Source organism: Schistosoma mansoni, assembly GCF_000237925.1.
Source record: "Schistosoma mansoni, WGS project CABG00000000 data, supercontig 0113, strain Puerto Rico, whole genome shotgun sequence".
NCBI lineage: Eukaryota > Metazoa > Platyhelminthes > Trematoda > Strigeidida > Schistosomatidae > Schistosoma > Schistosoma mansoni.
Window position 1 is genome coordinate 186,644 of NW_017386033.1, and position 18,006 is coordinate 204,649.

The following is an 18,006-nucleotide window of genomic DNA, read 5'->3' on the forward strand; positions in this document are numbered from 1 at the left end:
CTAGCATACAATCGATGTCCTAGTGATGGCACTGTGCAGATACATCTTAATTGTCAAAAAATCTCCCTAGACTATTCGTAAATGACCAGGAGTAGAGCGCAACACTTGTCTTCAATCACTTCACCAACAGGCTCTACATTTATAAGTCCGTAATTATCATGATATCCTACTAGGGCCATAAATGAGGCATGTATTAATGAATTTGACAATGTTATATGTTAAAATATATATATATGTCGTATATATATGTCGTAACAAATGCAAACGTTCACCATTTTTTAACATATAACATTGTCAAATTCATTAATACATGCCTCATTTTTGGCCTTTGTAAAATATCACAATAATTATGGACTTATAACTGTAGAGCCTGATGATGAAGTTATTGAAAACAATTGTTCGCTCAAATATTGTTCATTTTTGAATTATCTATGGGGATTTTTAAACTAATAATTGGAATCTTTAGAGTGCCTTCCCTAAGACTTGAAATTTATGTTAACCCAACTGATATTCTCAACTTCTCACCTCATAAATTGCATACAATCTATCCTTGTAAAACAAAAGAAATAGTTTTCTTATTATTTCTATAGATATATCAAACTTATATGGATAACATTCGTTTAGTATGATAAAATCACTGCATTTACGATTACGGAATTCACACAAGAGCCAATTAACACAAATATGCAATGAGTCCATGCAAGTAATTGTGATGTAATAGGCCATCGTGTGTTCAGTATTTTTCGTTCGGAGGTAACCAAAATGTAGATCCTATACTGCATTCTTTGAACCTCTGATTATTTTTAATAATGATGTTACGGACCTTCAGGAAATTCATTTTGTGTAGTTAAGAATCACATAATCCAACAATTAATTACATTAATTGCAGACTTTTCACCGGTCGGTCTCAGTATTAACAAGTACTGGGATCTAAATAACAGCTTATAATTGGTTATCACTTCATATTCTTGATTCAATTCTGTACAGGACTGAGACCATTCGTAACGAAAACAGCAGTGACTATTATACTGAACAATGCTTGTTTAAATCTTATATGGATAATGATTACATTTGAGATTTTCTAAGGATTAATGAATTTTAGTAGCCCGTGGGATTTTTAAGCTTATTATATTCCAGAGAAAATTGATAATTTACTTGTTTATTATGCGTTCAATCATGTTTTTTTTCCAGGTTTCAGGTTTACATTTTAGTTCATGATTATTTAAACAAAAATACCAGACATTTATTTCATTGTGAAATTTTCATTAAAACCAAGTCATTTTAAAGTGTTGTATACACATAGAGAGACCTTATGGTTATGGAGATGTAAAGTAGACCATAGATCATAAATTATTTTCTGTATTTGTAAAATAATCAATATTGGTATTATTAACAATGGTAATAATAATTAGGCTGCGGCTTCCGACTATGTGGCATTCGTCTCCATTCTCCACTTATTAAACAATGCAGTTTATAATTTTAATTAGTGAAATGATTTATATTTATAGTTAAACTATTTGTTAGTCTTCCGGTGACTTGTTGGTTAAAACATATAACCTTCAATCACTGAGTTGCAAGTTTGAACTCCAGTCCACATGCTACTTCAATTTGGATAGCCTGATAGGATAACCAACCCTCACTAAACAATGTGGCTTAAGGGTAATTTCAATGACCTGTACTTAATTTATTTATTTAAACAAATAAATATTGGTACAAGGGGCACCAGATATATATGTGCCGCACAAATCTTTCATTTGGTTTGTGTGAGGGCTGTGATACTGCCCATATGCCCAAACTGAAGAAGGTGGTTTTCTTAGGGGGCCACACGCGGAGCCTTCGACCTGAACGTCTGATCCACAAGGCAGTGGAGCATCGTGAGGAGATGCAATCCCATAGTAGCTGGTGACCAATGATTGATTCATACGCCATTTGTTCCCTCAGGATACTGGAGTCCATGTGCACCATTGGTTTGGAATCAGGGTTTTCTCACTCTCCTCGGTGGATTCTCCGTGTCCACCAACCCGGTTAAAGTGCCGTATATTCGCTTTTCGTCCTCACAGTTTTTTAGACAACACCCCTGCCACGAGAAGGCAGTGAGTAGGACTTCCCTGACAGAGGCTATATACGCGTGGTCATGTGAGAACATTTCGAGAGGGAGAGCGGACTCTCTCCATTCTGGACTGTACCAGGGCATTTGGGGGCCCTGTACTTAATAAATGTGTTCCATTTTTCGATTTGAAAGCATATAGTGATATGAGAAGAGTCCAAGAAGGTTTGTGATATACCGAGTGAAACCAAACAAATAAAGGCCGTTGGGTGTGGTAAGGCAGATGAAAATGTAACCCGATCTATTGTAAGTAGATTATCTATATCGTTGATGTTTCCACCCACATATATCCTTACCTCTAACAGTAAACATCTATGATATCTAGGTATTATTTTCCAGCTTTTTAGTAGTATAGCTTCCTACCCATTCTGTCTGTATAGTTAGATTGGTCCTGTCGCAGGCTTTATATTAAATGAACCGGATGATGGCTCATAATACATCCTGTAGATAAGAATCAGACATAATATTGGGTGAAATGTGGCCCAACTGGGGACCAAAAATAGTATGGACCAGTCAGTCAGCCACAACGTATGGACAAAATGGCATTTGTATATGGACTAGGATACTGCCTGGGTGCTGAAGCTGGAGCATGTAGCTTGCTTTAACGTAGACGTCTAATCCACAGGGCAGTGGAACAACGTTAAGCGATACTGTCGCGTGGTCGACAGCTATTGATCGGCATTTGATCCTTGAAGATCCTTTAGCCCATGTACAACATTAATTTAGAGTCATGGTTTATAGACTTCCTGAAGTAGACTCTCTGTACGTACCAACCTGATTAAAATGCTGGACGTTTGCTTTTGGTTCTCATTCTCATAGTGAATAACCTCACCACATAAAGACAATCTGTAGAACCTCTCGGGGTCTATAAACTCACGGCCATATGAGTGCGTTCTGAGATGGAGGACAAGCTGTCTCCACCTTCAGTATTTTGAGGGCCCATGGATAACTGCACATTTTGTCATTGAAAGCCAGTCTTTTAAACTTACTCAGTTTAATTAATTTCATGATTTCTTTGTTATTATAATGTTATTTCAATTTCTTTTCTATTCATTTCTTTAACAGAAATCTGATTTCACATTGAACGATGAAACAGTCGATGATGTATTTCGCGACTTCACCTCTCGTACTTACTATTTGAATTGTGATGATAATTTTGATGATGATGATGAAGTTGATGATAATGATCACAGAATAGTAAATCATAATATTGAATCATATAACCTTTCCCCAATACATTCTCCAAGTTGTCTACCAAAACCAGAAATAACATATACTACGAATAAAGTTATTAAAATTCGATCAAATTATGGAGTGAATTCATCGATTCCCAGTAGTAATAGTAGTATTATTAGTAACAGTACTAATACTACCAATACTACTTCTACTAATATTACTATCACATCAACTCCTACCACCAATCGTGAAATTATTATTATGTCTTCTCCTATTAATTATGATCTTACTAGTCCAACTCGTGTATCTGGTGGTGCTGTTGATATTCGGCGGCGACGTGACAAAAATAAAAGACATTATAACTTATCTGATAAAACATAGTAAATGATTAAATCATCTTATTTTTTTTTAATTGGATAATTGTTTCCTTATTTCCAATTATTGGATCCTGGAAAGATTCTTCTTTATATTCAATCAAAATTACTTGCTAATCTGATCTCTTGTTATTACTTTTATTATTATTATTATTATTATTATTGATAACAATAATCATCTTATACTTTATAGCCCATTTAATATGTGAACATGTTATTTATTTTAAATAAACTACAGATAATAAATGACTTCAATTTTTTTTGGTTTCAGTTGATCATTTGTTTTGAATGAAAGAATCTTTTCGGATAGATTCATTCCATAAATTTAGTGTTTAGTGATATGCCTAAAAGTATATGTAAACAATATTCCATTATTATTATTGCTATTCAAAATTCCGCAGAAATTAATTGAAATTAGTAAAGTATAGCTTGATAGTAAGACGCTCTATGTCATGCTGTTGTTTTATTCCTCTCAACACATACAACCGGTACATTCATTACTATTATTACTATGATTATTATTATTATTATCATTACAGAAATCTCATTTATTTCTTTATAATTTATCTCTTTATTTCTTTTTTAAATTTTCTCCATTTCTATCATTTTATTTTCTTATATTAATTTTAGTTATTATTACCATTATTTTGTTTTGTATATGGACAATAAAACCTTTCATTTAATATTTTGGAGTAGCACATACTTCTATAATACATTGCGTAACGTTTATTTGTTTCTTTTGTGATGTGTTAGCTGAAATACTAGTAGAAGTCAGTCAGTCGGTCAGCTACAACGTAGGACCAGGCACATTTATGCATCAGTCCAAGTTGCCGTACCTCATTAGCATAACAAGATGAACACCGGATTCATAGAAGTAGTTAATTTAGTGGTGGTGTTATATAAAAGATAGGTTGTATGTAAGGATATAGTATAGGAAGAAAGTTATGAAGCAATTTTAATCTCAAGGTTTAGGGGAAGATAAAGAGTGTATACACCTACGTTGTTCTTGAATATCATGTACTAAATTGGTTGTATCTTATTCATTTGGCAATATAAACTCGGGGAGTAGCCCCTTGAAAAAACCACCCGGGCAGTATCTTAGCCTTCATACTAATCGAGTGATGAAGTGTGACGCATATGTATTCAGTGCCGCTTTGTGTTTAAATAATAATAATAAACTCGATCACGAGACTATTCTCTCACACTTCAACCAAAGATCGATTATGAACTCAAGCAATATTTACTATTGACAAGATATAAAGGGATAAATTACAGAACAGGTGCCTTTATCTGACTATCGATCTTCTATTGCTAACCAATAACCTTTCACTGACCCAACACTATGATTTGCTGGTACTTTTGGTAAATATTTAAACTTGAGGTAGTTCTAAATTTCGTATTGTGTCTAACCTTAGATTCTTTAATGAAAATTATAGAAGTAAAGTAGTAGGACTTGACAATTTGATTTCAGAGTAGACCATGGTAAGGAGTAATTAGCTAGCTACACTAACTGAAGTATGGAGTCCAGAATTTGTCTTTGTAGACTAATATTGATTGTTGATCATTCCAATTAATAACGATAGATTAATCACAGAAAGTTGGACTAACGTACATCTTAAAATGACTATTGTCATTAACTGTTTTTACATTAGTAATCAAGAACAGGAAACTCATGAAATGCAAGTAGTTTCCAAACACCGGATGGTGTATATCTACTTTATTTACATTTTTCGTTAGGTCTTTGAAAGCAAATGTACATACACAAGTTGAATCAGCTGTCAAGTTGATTTCAATTAGCGTCTCAATATATGTAACCAGCATTAGTGAGAACTTATCAGGTATATTCTTTTTTTTAAAAAAACTAGAAAGGAACTTTTAGACAATTATGAAGCAACAGTTGTAACAGATTCATTTGATTTAGAAATTCTTTTGAACTCCTTGCATTCTAAAACCAAATGAATAATTAAAAAAGAAAAAGTTATGTACATAATTGCTATTACGTTTACACAGTAATATTGATCAATGGAAATTAATTAATATATAACAATAGCTGAATAAAAATTGTTAGGAGAGTTGATTTTTGATAGAAGTATGTAAGTATGAACTTACAATGTAACTTACGAATACTCTCCATATACATACGGTTTAGTCGTTTTTTTTTCATTGCTGAATGTTTAGTTGCAATGAATGGTTCACAAGTGTTTTTATATAGAATGTTGAATGAACCAAGTTGACTAGTAAACATTGAGAGCAGAATCAATAATATATAACATTCCTTTAGTATATATGAATACTGTAGCTGACTGATTGACTGACTGTATACATTAGTACTGAAATTAAGTTTTCAACTGAATTTATATCCTTTTCATTGTAAAATTTCAAAGTAAATAAAACCTTAAATAGAATGAATTTGATTATTGCATAATACGTTTTTATTTATTTATTTATTTGGAGAAACATTATTGTGGTTGAGTGATGATTATATACTTATATATTTCTGGACTAAATGATTTCTTCGCTGTATGATAGGAATAGAATGCAAACAATTGTGTAGCAATTCAACTGTTTTATAGAGTCACTTAGTATTGTTTGTTTGAATCTTCCCATTGATGTTCCTGGATTCCACTGCTAGCCACTATCCATCTTTGTTTACAATGTTTGTGAATTTAGGCTATATCGAGGCAATATGCACAGTATACACATATGCCAATTAGAGACTGACCAGTTGCAGTCCTAAAACTCAATGGGAATATTCAAACAAACTATACTAAGTGAATTTAAACTTCACCCCATTGCACAAGCAAGTGGCTATCAGGATTCAGTGGCCGAGTGGATAACGCGATGGCGTTTGAAGCGAAAGGCACTGAGTTCGAGTCCCAGAGTGAACATCAACTCTGAGATGCAGGTACATCCAGCTGACGAGTCCCAAATAGGACGAAACGCGCGTCCTGGATTCCACTGCTAGCCACTTTCCATCTCTGCTTACAATATTTCATAGAGTATTTAATTAAAACACATGAACTATTGTTCATTTCATACTTAATTCTGTTAAAAGCTGATGTAAGATGAAGCAACGGAACTTCATATTTTATGTGAAAACTATCTGGATTATGATCAATAATGGGTTGTTTGCTCAGATTTTTCAGTTTGAAATATATTTTTTTTATCATGGACGCAATATCAAATGGTAAATAGTTGAATGCTTGGAAAAAAATCAGTATGTTTCGTCCCAGTTTGAGATTCATCAGCAGTATGTTGTAGAAGAGCCGGATTGTAATCTACATATCATACGATTAATGTAGCTAAATATTCAGCTTGAAATAAAAGACAAATATGTTAACAAAGGTCCATATTCAATCCTTTTGCTGAAGCGAAAAATAGATTTTAAATGGAGAATCCATAATGTGGCATAATAAGCGTTGGTATAGTCTTTTAAATCAGATAACATTGAATCAATTAATCACTTCTGCTGATCACTTTCTTTTAATACAACATATCTTTCTGAAAATCATTGCTTCCCATATACAACATAATAATGATCAATTATATTTCAATCATATTTTTGAAACCAATATTATTAATGTGTCATATTCGATTTCTTCAGCAGAACCTGTTACTTAAAAGAAGTTGGTTATGATTATCTGTTCTCATCATTATCTGTCTAGTTTCCAATGTGACAGTGCATCTGGACTACTTGTTGACTGACTTTAACGAGCGAACATCAAACAAAGCTCACTGAAATTTTTGAGCTACTTGACTCAGTAATCATATTGTAAACTCAACCAGTGAATTTATATCAGTATTGTGTAACATTCAACGTTCATTAGGATTGAAGTTAGCCTAGATGTACGTTGTATGCTGGAGATTTGTGCACAGCACTCTAAGTGAGTGAATTTGTAAGAAAATTCAATAGAAATGAGTAAAGATGCAAGCATTAAATTAAGTTAATTGAAATTGGAAGCCAGTAAATTAAGGTTTCTGATGTGTTGCAACGACGACATTTCTTACTGTCCAGTGACCATTTGGTTGTGAATTAGTGATTTATATGAACTACACTCTTCAAGATTTCGTGTAGAATCATACGTGTGCACTCTGGAGAATTCCAAACTACGCTTTAATGGCTATATAACCTTCCGTAGTTGTTAGTAGATTTACAGCTGATTTCATTTTGTGAGGGAAACTGTTTTTATATTTAATTAATCTCCTTAAATTTTCCAACTACATTACTAAACTTCAGTTTAGTAATGTCAAAATGTTCTTACTGTTTAAAAAAACTGGCCTATACTGAAAACGTTCGGTCATGAACAGTTTGGATCCTTTCTCCTTTCAATGTGATATACTTCTTTTTAATAAGTTTTGGATGTAGCTGAAATAGTTTGTCAAGTGATATATCTAACATATGCCAGATATATATTTTTCTTTTAAATGTTGATCAATTCATGCTAAATTTTTTTTTCATTATCTTTAATTTGCTATGTCAACAGTATTGACAAGTAATATAAAAATTTAGTTTGTCATGTGAGATTATTATATTTCATCAATAAAAATTATTTCATATTAATGGCTAGTAGTATGGAGTGCTATAAAAAGTCAATGAAGCTTTTAATTGAAATAGATCATGTTGGTATTGTTGACCGAAATCTTATATCAGTTTCGAAAATACCATACTAAACAGATTTATAAGTAAATGAAATTAAGTCAAATTGGTTATCAGAATCAAAGTTTATGCTTACATTTACTTGACATAATAGTCTATCGTGATAATGCCAGAAATTCAAAAATAAAGATAGAAATGAGAAGACTACTGATTAACTTACGCCTGATACCCCTAGTGCAGGAGCATAGGCTGCACACCAGTATTCTCCATCCAACCCTGTCCCAGGCGATCCTTTCAAGTTCTTTCCAGTTAACATTCATCCTTTTCATGTCTTCTTCCAATTCCCGACGTAATGTGTTCCTTGACCTCCCTTTTTCCCGCTTCCCTTCAGGATTTCAAGTTAAAGATTGCCTCATGATGCAGTTTGGTGATTTCCTCAATATATATCCTATCCACTTCCAACGTCTTTTCCTAATTTCCCCATCAGCTGGAAGCTGGTTTGTCCTCTCCCGCAGAAGGCTGTTGCAGATAGTATCCGACCAATGAATGTTGAGCATTTTGCGTAGACAATTGTTTATAAATACTTGTATCTTTCTGACGATGGATGTAGTAGTTCTCCACGTTTCAGCTCCGTACAGTAGAACTGTCATGGCATTCATATTGAAGATTCTGACTTTGATATTGGTTGACAGTTGTTTTGAGTTCCATATGTTCTTCAACAGTAGGAACTCTGTCTTTGCTCTACCAATCCTTGCCTTTACATCTGCATCAGATCCTACTTGTTCATCGATAATGCTACTGACCAGGTACATGAAAGTCTCCAGAGCTTCCCCATCAAGTGTGATTGGGTTGGTGTTCTCTGTGTTGTATTTGGAGATCTTACTTTTCCCCTTGTATATGTCGGGGCCTACTGCTGAAGAGGTTGCTGCTAAACGTGTTGTCTTTATCTTCATTTGTTTGTGTGTATGAGATAGAAAAGATAGGTCATCTACGAAGTCTAGATCGTCTAGTTGCATCCAACCTGTCCATTGTATTTCGTGCTTCCCGTCTGATTTACTAAGTCTTTCGTCCGGTTCAGTAATACCCTGTTGAAAACTTATGGTGGAACCGATAGTAGTATGATTCCTCTATAGTTATCATGTTCGCTGTGATCTTTCACTGTCATATTGATGAGGTGTCCTTATTTCCAATCTTTTGGCATTTGTTCTCCTTCCCAAATCTTCCTCAATGGAATGTGGAGTATGTTTGCAGTTACTTCAATGTCTGACTTTAGTGTCTCAGTTGGTATATTTGTCAGGTCCTACTGATTCCTCACTCTTCATTCGTCTGATGGCCATCTGGATCTCTTCCGTCGTTGGTGGAGTGAAATTTATAAGAAGGTTTGTGTGTGTGTGTTACTTCGATTTCTTGTGGACTCAATGGAGCTGGTTTATTCAAGAGTTCCTCGAAGTGTTCTACCCATCTGTTCCTCTGTTCTCGAATTTCAGTAATTATCTTACCTTCATTGTCCTTGACAAGTCTCTCTGGTTTGCTATATTTCCCTTCTACTTTCTTCGTTGTATTATATTTCCTTCACTTGAAGCTTTGTCCGCTCTTCCACGTTTTTCTGCTTGTCGGCTCTAATGCTCCTCATCACTTGCTTGTTTGCTTCTGTGTATTCAGCTTGTGCCTTAACTTTCTCTGCTCTTGTTCCCCTGTTGTTGATTGCTGTCTTATTGTTCTTCCTTTCTTGAATCTTGTTTAGGGTTTCGATGGAGATCCATTCCTTTTGATAATGCTTATTGCAGACCAGCACCTCTTGACACGCTGGAGTTAGTGCTCTTTCGATCCCTTTCCAGTTGTCCTCCATAGTAGTTTTTTCTTCTTTCAGTAGATGTTTTAGTACTTGGAAACTGTTGTTGAGAGTCATCTTGAATTGGTTAAGTTTGTCAGTATCTCGAGAGAAGGCTGTATTGAACCTTGTAATGTTGTTTCCCTAATTTTACATTGCTTCTTTAGCTTCAGTTTTATCTTGGCCACAACCAAATGGTGAGCTGAAGCTGTGTCAGCTCCTCTACTGGTTCTTACGCCTTCCATCGTCCTTGTGAATTTTTTAGTGATACAATTATGATCGACCTGGTTCTCCGTGGTGTGATCTGGCTAGATTCATGTAGCCTTGTGTACGAGTTTGTGGGGAAATATTGTGCTACCTGTAACCAGTTTGTTGAACTCACATAAACTTGCGAATCTCTCACCATTTTCGGTCCTTTCTTCCAGTCTGTTCATGTCGTCCCATGATATCTTCAAATCCGGTGTTGTCCATTCCGACCTAGACGTTTAGGTCTCAGGTCTTTTCCTGGGCACTTGGTTATAAAATGATTGCAGCCTCTCGTAAAACTGATATTTATTGTCGTCGTTGCTATGATTGGTGGGTGCATAACATGGGATAAAACTCATTGTGATTCTCTCCTTCTTTGTTTTGAATGATGCTTTGATGATCCTGGATCCATGAGATTCCCATCCTAAAAGTGCATTTCGTACATCTTTGGACAGCATCAGAGCAACTCCCTGAGTGTGTGGAGCATTTTCCTCTTCGTGACCGGAGTACAGCAGCATCTCTCCAGTACCTAACCTTTGTTGTGTAGCTTAGGTCTAATGGGTTTTGTTGATTCCGAGCATCGACAAGTTGTATCTGCTCATTTCCGTAGCTATTTGACTGGTCTTCAAGGTTTCCGAGATTGTCCGGACGTTCCATATACCTATAAAAGTTGTTGCTCTGGTTGCTAGAAGGGGCATCGGCGTCGTGACTTCTGAATAATCTTGGCTTTCATTAAGAGTCGTCATAATTCTCCCTTCAATTTGGGGGGCAGAGCTTTAATTGTTTTATTTGTTTAGTCTGGTTAGTGTTTTCTTGGCAAGGTTGTTTCCTATGGGATGAAGTTGTCGAACTTTATATAATGTGAACATTTAGATTGAATCAACATGTAATTTATTGTTACGGCATTGTTAAGCCCCAACGTTGGGTTGTTTTTAGCTATCATTGATTGTTGATATTAGTCCTTGACAAGAAATTATCTTTGTAATCTAAATAAGACAGAATTACCTAAGGGACTTGCATATTACCGACCCTACTAGTTTTCACCATTAACCAAATGTAAATTACTTTGAAAAATGATTTTCACTGAGAATCATTATTCTTATGATTCATTGATTCTTTAGCTGATATCTAGCCAGCATTTCCAATCTCCACCTACCTCAAAACGTTGGGGTGACTGATACAGCAGTGAGTTGAAAGAAAGCTAGAGATCGCCAAAGCAACATGTGATAACAGTCCCCAAAGTTTAAAACTGTTGTAGTAAACAGTGTTAATAGGTTCTGATTACCTGATTGTGATCAATGGTTGAAGACTTTAGGTGGTAAGAGTTAGAGTTTGGCTTATTGAGAAAAATCCATTCAGTCTTCGTCTACTCTTGAATTTCGAGTTTTAACATTATCATATACTATTTATTCAGCAAGTTCATTCTTTCTTCTCAAATAATATAGTGTCTGTCTAATTGTTTGTACTATAACGAATACTATAACTATTCTTATTGGTTTTAAATTTTTCCTACTTTGTTGATACATTGTTTCACCTTGAGTCAATGTATATGGCTGACTGATAGAATTATGGAAAATTTCAAAAACCCACTTGATTCAATTTAACTTTCTTGACCAGTATGTCTTTTGACTTCATTAAAGACAATAAATTAGTTTTCCCATAAAATTAACAAGAATTAGGTTTATGATGTTAAAATGGAATTGAACAATATAGATATTCATTCTAAACAGTTATTATTGTTTTTACATACAACTGGTCTCTAACTTAACATGTAACTTGTAACAAGTAATCCAACTGTAATTTTGTGAGTTTTATTCCGTTAAATCGGAATAAATCAGTTAATTCATTTCGACTGATTAACAATGTGTAAAATGAATTATCCATTAACAATAGATAAATTATGTGGAGTGTAAATGAGGGTATAGGCATTAAAGCGTTTACCCTCGAGACCCAAAGTTCTGGGTTAGGATTCCGCGTACGGAATCGTGAACGCTCACTTCTGAAGAGTTCCATACTTGGACGAAACGGCCGTCCATAGTTTCCAGGTTTTCAAAAGTAGTCTGGCTTAGGTCGAGTAATGGATTTAACTATTAAAATTACTACAATCTCCACAAACTCCCATTCTGATGAAGTTGAATTGTTCGTTGATTACTTTGAACTAATTCACTGAACCCATTAAGTCATTAATGAACAAATGTTTGATAAAGTTTAGTTATCCTTAATGCATACATGATTAAAATAATCGATGAATTATAATGTTTAGTTTGTCATTGAAATGATGTATGAATGATAATATTGAACATTTAAAATTTTTTGTCAGTACATTTTAATATAAGTACTTATAATTATAATAAATTTTAAATTGATAAGTGCACTGTCGTAAATAATTTGTTTAGACTAAGTGACATTTTGGCGAGAATACTATAACACAAATCAGTACATTGGCGTTCATCATTTGTATAAAAGTGACAGCTGTTTCATTTTATCAGATATTTAATGTTTCATTATAGGGATTTAGCCTCACTTCGAAGTGCTTGAGATATTTTTAAGAAAAACATTTAACTACCTACAATGATGAGAGTAGTTAGAATTGTCAGGCATTAACTAATATAGTACCTCGGAAATCCAGATTTACTTATGTTGTTCCTGGTTAGCGTTTTTTTAGCGAGTTAGTTTTCTACAGGATGTGGTCGCTAACACCACGCCCAACCCTCCTCCCTTACCCGGGCTTGGGACTGGCAGTAACTCTAGAAGAGCTACAGTCCTACTGTACGGAGCTGAAATGTGGAGAACTACTACATCCATCGTCAGAAAGGTACAAGTATTTATAAACAATTGTCTACGCAAAATGCTCAACATTCATTGGTCGGATACTATCTGCAACAGCCTTCTGTGGGAGAGGAAAAACCGGCTTCCAGCTGATGGGGAAATTAGGAAAAGACGTTGGAGTTGGATAGGACATATATTGAGGAAATCACCAAACTGCATCATGAGGCAATCTTTAACTTGAAATCCTGAAGGGAAGCGGGAAAAAGGGAGGTCAAGGAACACATTACGTCGGGAATTGGAAGAAGACATGAAAAGGATGAATGTTAACTGGAAAGAACTTGAAAGGATCGCCTGGGACAGGGTTGGATGGAGAATACTGGTGTGCAGCCTATGCTCCTGCACTAGGGGTAATAGGCGTAAGTAAATAAGTAGTAGTTATGTTGTTCCTCATATAAACATAAATTCCGATCACAAAAATGTGAAACAATTGAAGGTTTTTAGGTTTAATGATAGAAAAGAAATCAGAGTAATTAATTTAATCAGGAATACTATACTGAATGGTCAAATTAAGATCGTATTGTAGCTACCTGAACATGTGGAAATTAATCGTTCATCGAATAAACTCTAAAGCTTGATGTAGTAAGTGGTGTTAAGGAATGAAAATTCAGCCAGATCAAATAGGTCTATATTATCTATTGAAGAACAAAGTTCATTGTGACATACGGAAGGAATCTCACTGTCATACTTTCAAACAAGTGAAATCAGACGGTTACCTCATCAGGGCTGTTTGGTTTTAATTTATTAAGAAGTAATCACAAAGCCTAAATCATAAAATTACATACAAACTGAATACGTTTGATGAAGTCTAGATATTCGCTTAGAGAAATTCACTACATAACCGTTTTATGGGGTACTCCGTAGATCACTAAATAAATTCGTTGACTTGGCCTACTTCTCTAGCCTTACTTCCTTCATTATTTTTGTTCTGATCATATGTATTTTAACTACCTAGAAGATACATAGGCATTTCTTCCAAATCCATTAATACTCATGTTCCTACTTGGACACCAGTTCACCACAGGACGTTACCCATTTAGTTTACTAGAGAGTAGTGAAAATATAAATAAAATATTTTTGGTATTTAACAAAAGATTTTATTTAGTATTGAATACTAAGAAAATAATAGGAAAAAGCTATTAAATGTGTTTCGTTTCTGAAATTAAATAGTCCTTGAATTTTAACCTAATTTTATTAACTTTGTATTCGATTAAGCATCGAACTATGGTGGTTCTAAATATCTAAGCTAATAATCAAAATCATTTAAGAAAAGACTTTACTAATAGACGATTGAAAGTAGTGCACTAAGATGTCAAATTGTTTTCGGAATGATGTTGAGTAGGATCACAGGTCTGATAGTGATTTTAACTTCTCAATATGTCTCACCATGGAAAGATTCTTCTTCTTAAGGGGTCAGAAAACGAAACTGGGTTAGAGTCGACGAACACAGGGTTTAAGGAACAACTATTTGGGGTCGAATAAATACTCTTTTTCGTGTGCATCTAAGTAGGCTAGTTTATACTTTAAAGCCCTTACCTCAAGAGACTGAATCCTGTGAGGTAAGCTGAAGTTTGGTATTTTTAGGGCTAACCTTGTCTTACCCTCTCTTCCCCTTGCGGGGAATGAGCATAATTGCTGATGTTGATTATCTGATGCAAACACCTTACTGAAATCAAACCTCCGCATATTCGTCAGTAGGTACTCACTGTTTAGAAATGCGTTTTCTGCTTCTATACAAGTGTTCCAGCCATTATAGAACTTTTGGATCATTATTATGTGCAAACTCAAACACCATATCAAGATAGAATCTGTGTTCTAGATGTCACCTTTAATCTGGATGAAAACGTTGCATATTTTGACTGTCTTAGTTATGTATATCGGTTTCTGGAAGGGGAAAGATTCGATATAGATAGATGACATGGAATGCTTATAGCTAGAAGTTTATGAAAGTTACAAGAATAACTGATTTCTAAAATTAACACTGGATATATACATAAAAACAATAAAACAAGTTCCTGTAAATATAACTTAATTTGGAGTGGTTTGAAATATTCTGTTGTTTTTATTTCAACTGAATTCTGATCAGTCTTGAAATATTTGTCATAATGGATATGTCATGACAATCCGCATAAAACATACAAGTTTACACACAATAGATGGGATATGGGCATTAGTGAAATCCAGGACGGACATCAGCTGGATAAAGTTGCATCCTTGAGTTGATAAGCACTGACGAAATTTGTCTTTGGATAACAAATACCTTTAGTTTTGTATGGCTGAGGGTACTTAAAAGGAAGTTTCGAAACAGTATTTGGTTTCGGTGAAATTCATCACCGTTGTTGGGTGATGGGTGCTTAGAATATTTGAATGCTGATAGGATACTTGTCTTCCTGAGACGAGAGATGGTAACAGTTCTCTGATATGCAAGACTGTCACTTTCTAATATCAAATGCCTAGAAAAGTGGCTAGTCTCTCAAACAACAAACTATTTCAGACCAAGTACATGATATAGGCCTTGATCAACATATATTAAGTTATGGTAAATACAGAGAGCTACAAAAAATATGCAATACAATTCATATATATATATCTATCGATCTCCAATTATTAACCTGTCTCCATTCTTTTTCGCCGATGAGACAGGAACTGAATTAAAGTTCTAATATTCATTCATGTACAGAACTACTTGAATTAGACAAAATGAACTATACCCTGAAATTTCTTGGTAATCTCATTGAATAGTTGGCCAGAATAATTCGATTAGGATTACGAATAAAGTATATTTTAATTACCTACCAGTACCTAAGCAAACTTCTTTTACTATTTATTTTAGCAAAAGATTTTCTCATATCTGAGCTTTTAAACATACGAATTAATTTTATTTGTGAGTTTTTGAGTTGATCAACAATCCATATATAAAAGTATTTTTCCACTAAAAGGTCTGTAAACAACAGTTTATTTGCTATCTTCTTTTCCATTCCTTGGATACAGTTAACTTCTAAACATATGCACCAAGATACTTTTAAGCAAAAAAAAGTTACAAAATACATTAAACAACTCAAAATAATGTATCAAGACAAGCTGATATTCTGAACAGTAAGAAAAATGAAATAAATTCACTGAAAATAATCACATTACATGTAGACATGCTACTTATGCAACAGTATTTGAGTAGTAGTTCAAAACAAGCAAGTCAGATCAAACAATCAATGTAATAAAGTAACTGATAATTTGATGCATCAAAATATAAAAATATAATCACATTGGTAGATACTTAATGATCCATGGAAATAGGTGGAAAGGGCTTTTTAATTTCACCTTTAAGTTGAATTGAGACAATGAAGGTGTTAATGAATTCAAAAAGAATTCGGTCAAATAAAATTTCGTAGCATTACAATGAAATATGTCTATAACTCTGTTGGATGAAAGGAAAAGAAGAGGTTAGTTATATTAATAAAGTTAATTTACGAAAGAGAATTTTAAAAAAATACACTATAAATCAAACTGAATGAACTTCATTTGAATATCCTATTCCCTAAATATAAATTCAATTAGTATTGTTTGTTTGAATCTTCCCATTGATGTTTTAGGACTGCAACTGGTCAGTCTCTAATTGGCATATGTGCATACTGTGTGTATTGCCTCAATATAGTCTTAATCACAAGCATGGTAAGCAGAGATCCCTTATGGCTAGCAGTGGAATCCAGGACGCGCGTTTCGTCCTATTTGGGACTCATCAGCTGGATGTACCTGCATCTCAGGACTCAGTGACCGAGTGGACGCGCCTTTCGTCCTGGATCCCACTGCTAGCCACTATCCATCTCTGCTTTCCCTTACCCCTAAATATAAGTTTTCAATGGTAACTATTAAAAAGTGATGTATAATAAACATGGGTAGCTATCTAAATGGTGCATAGTATTTTATGTGAAACCGATTTTTTAATGAATATAGTCTAAGAATTAGTCAGTTAAATGGATTATGTTTGATAGCTGAAAATTAAATGCAATAATTGTATAATTCAAAATATATATTCTTGATCGTGTAAAGACATATGATATGAATTGTTTTAAATATCAGAATTAAGAAAGAAATGGATAATTAAGATTTCAATGTTCAAGCGCCAACTTCATGTAACCTATAATTATTATTGCCAGATATCAAAAGTAACTTATTATATAGGATGGATTGTTTGAATCATATTGTCTAAGAAGGTATTCTACGTAGATTACATGTCGGACTGTTCAATATATGTATGTGATAGATAGATAGATGACATAAAAACAATTAGATAGATAGAGATGAATTAGACAAATTAAAAGTGAAGAATTTAACCGTATGGTAAAGTAAAATTTCTTGTGAATGCATTTAGTGAGTGATTTAGATGAATATTATGCTTTAATGTATAGCGTCTTAAATATAATTTACTGTTAATAGCCGTATGATAATAACCGCTCAACAGATAAAAATTAAGCATTATAGCTTTAGTTTGTTATGATTATAAATAATGAATTGTATCCGAATCATGTTTGAAAGTTTTAATAAACAAAACTGTTAACAAGAGCTTATATGGAATAGTTGTTTACGCAATCCAGTATAAACAATCTAATACATAGCATGATATGTACTGACCTAGATATTTCTATGTTTATGATGATTTGGCGATATTAAACATATGAGATATACATACTTTTTAGCAAGACAATATAAAATCAGATGATTAGTTTATTCATTTAAAGCCAGTGGGCTAGGCAAGAAATAAGTATTTTTTATGATCATTCAGTGTTTTTAATCGTTAAAGTCATATACAATAATTCAGAAGGGGACGAAACGGCCGTCCAGGTTTTCCATG

General features: G+C 33.9%; 1 protein-coding gene and 1 non-coding gene across 2 annotated transcripts in view; both read left to right on the top strand.

The window, feature by feature from the left end:
- The window catches only part of Smp_000670 (CENTB5 protein), a gene marked incomplete at both ends in the record, with an annotated part of 17,368 nt that extends 13,704 nt beyond the window's left edge, over nucleotides 1-3,664 (top strand). Inside the window, one exon of the mRNA XM_018790385.1 lies at nucleotides 3,173-3,664. Within this exon, the coding sequence (XP_018646298.1) occupies nucleotides 3,173-3,664 (492 nt within the window). The remainder of the gene's footprint in view (nucleotides 1-3,172) is intronic.
- A 2,808-nt stretch (nucleotides 3,665-6,472) lies between these two features.
- On the top strand, nucleotides 6,473-6,544 carry Smp_tRNA_01521_Pseudo_TTG.1.1. Its single transcript has one exon. It is a non-coding gene (tRNA).
- Nucleotides 6,545-18,006: the final 11,462 nt, after the last annotated feature.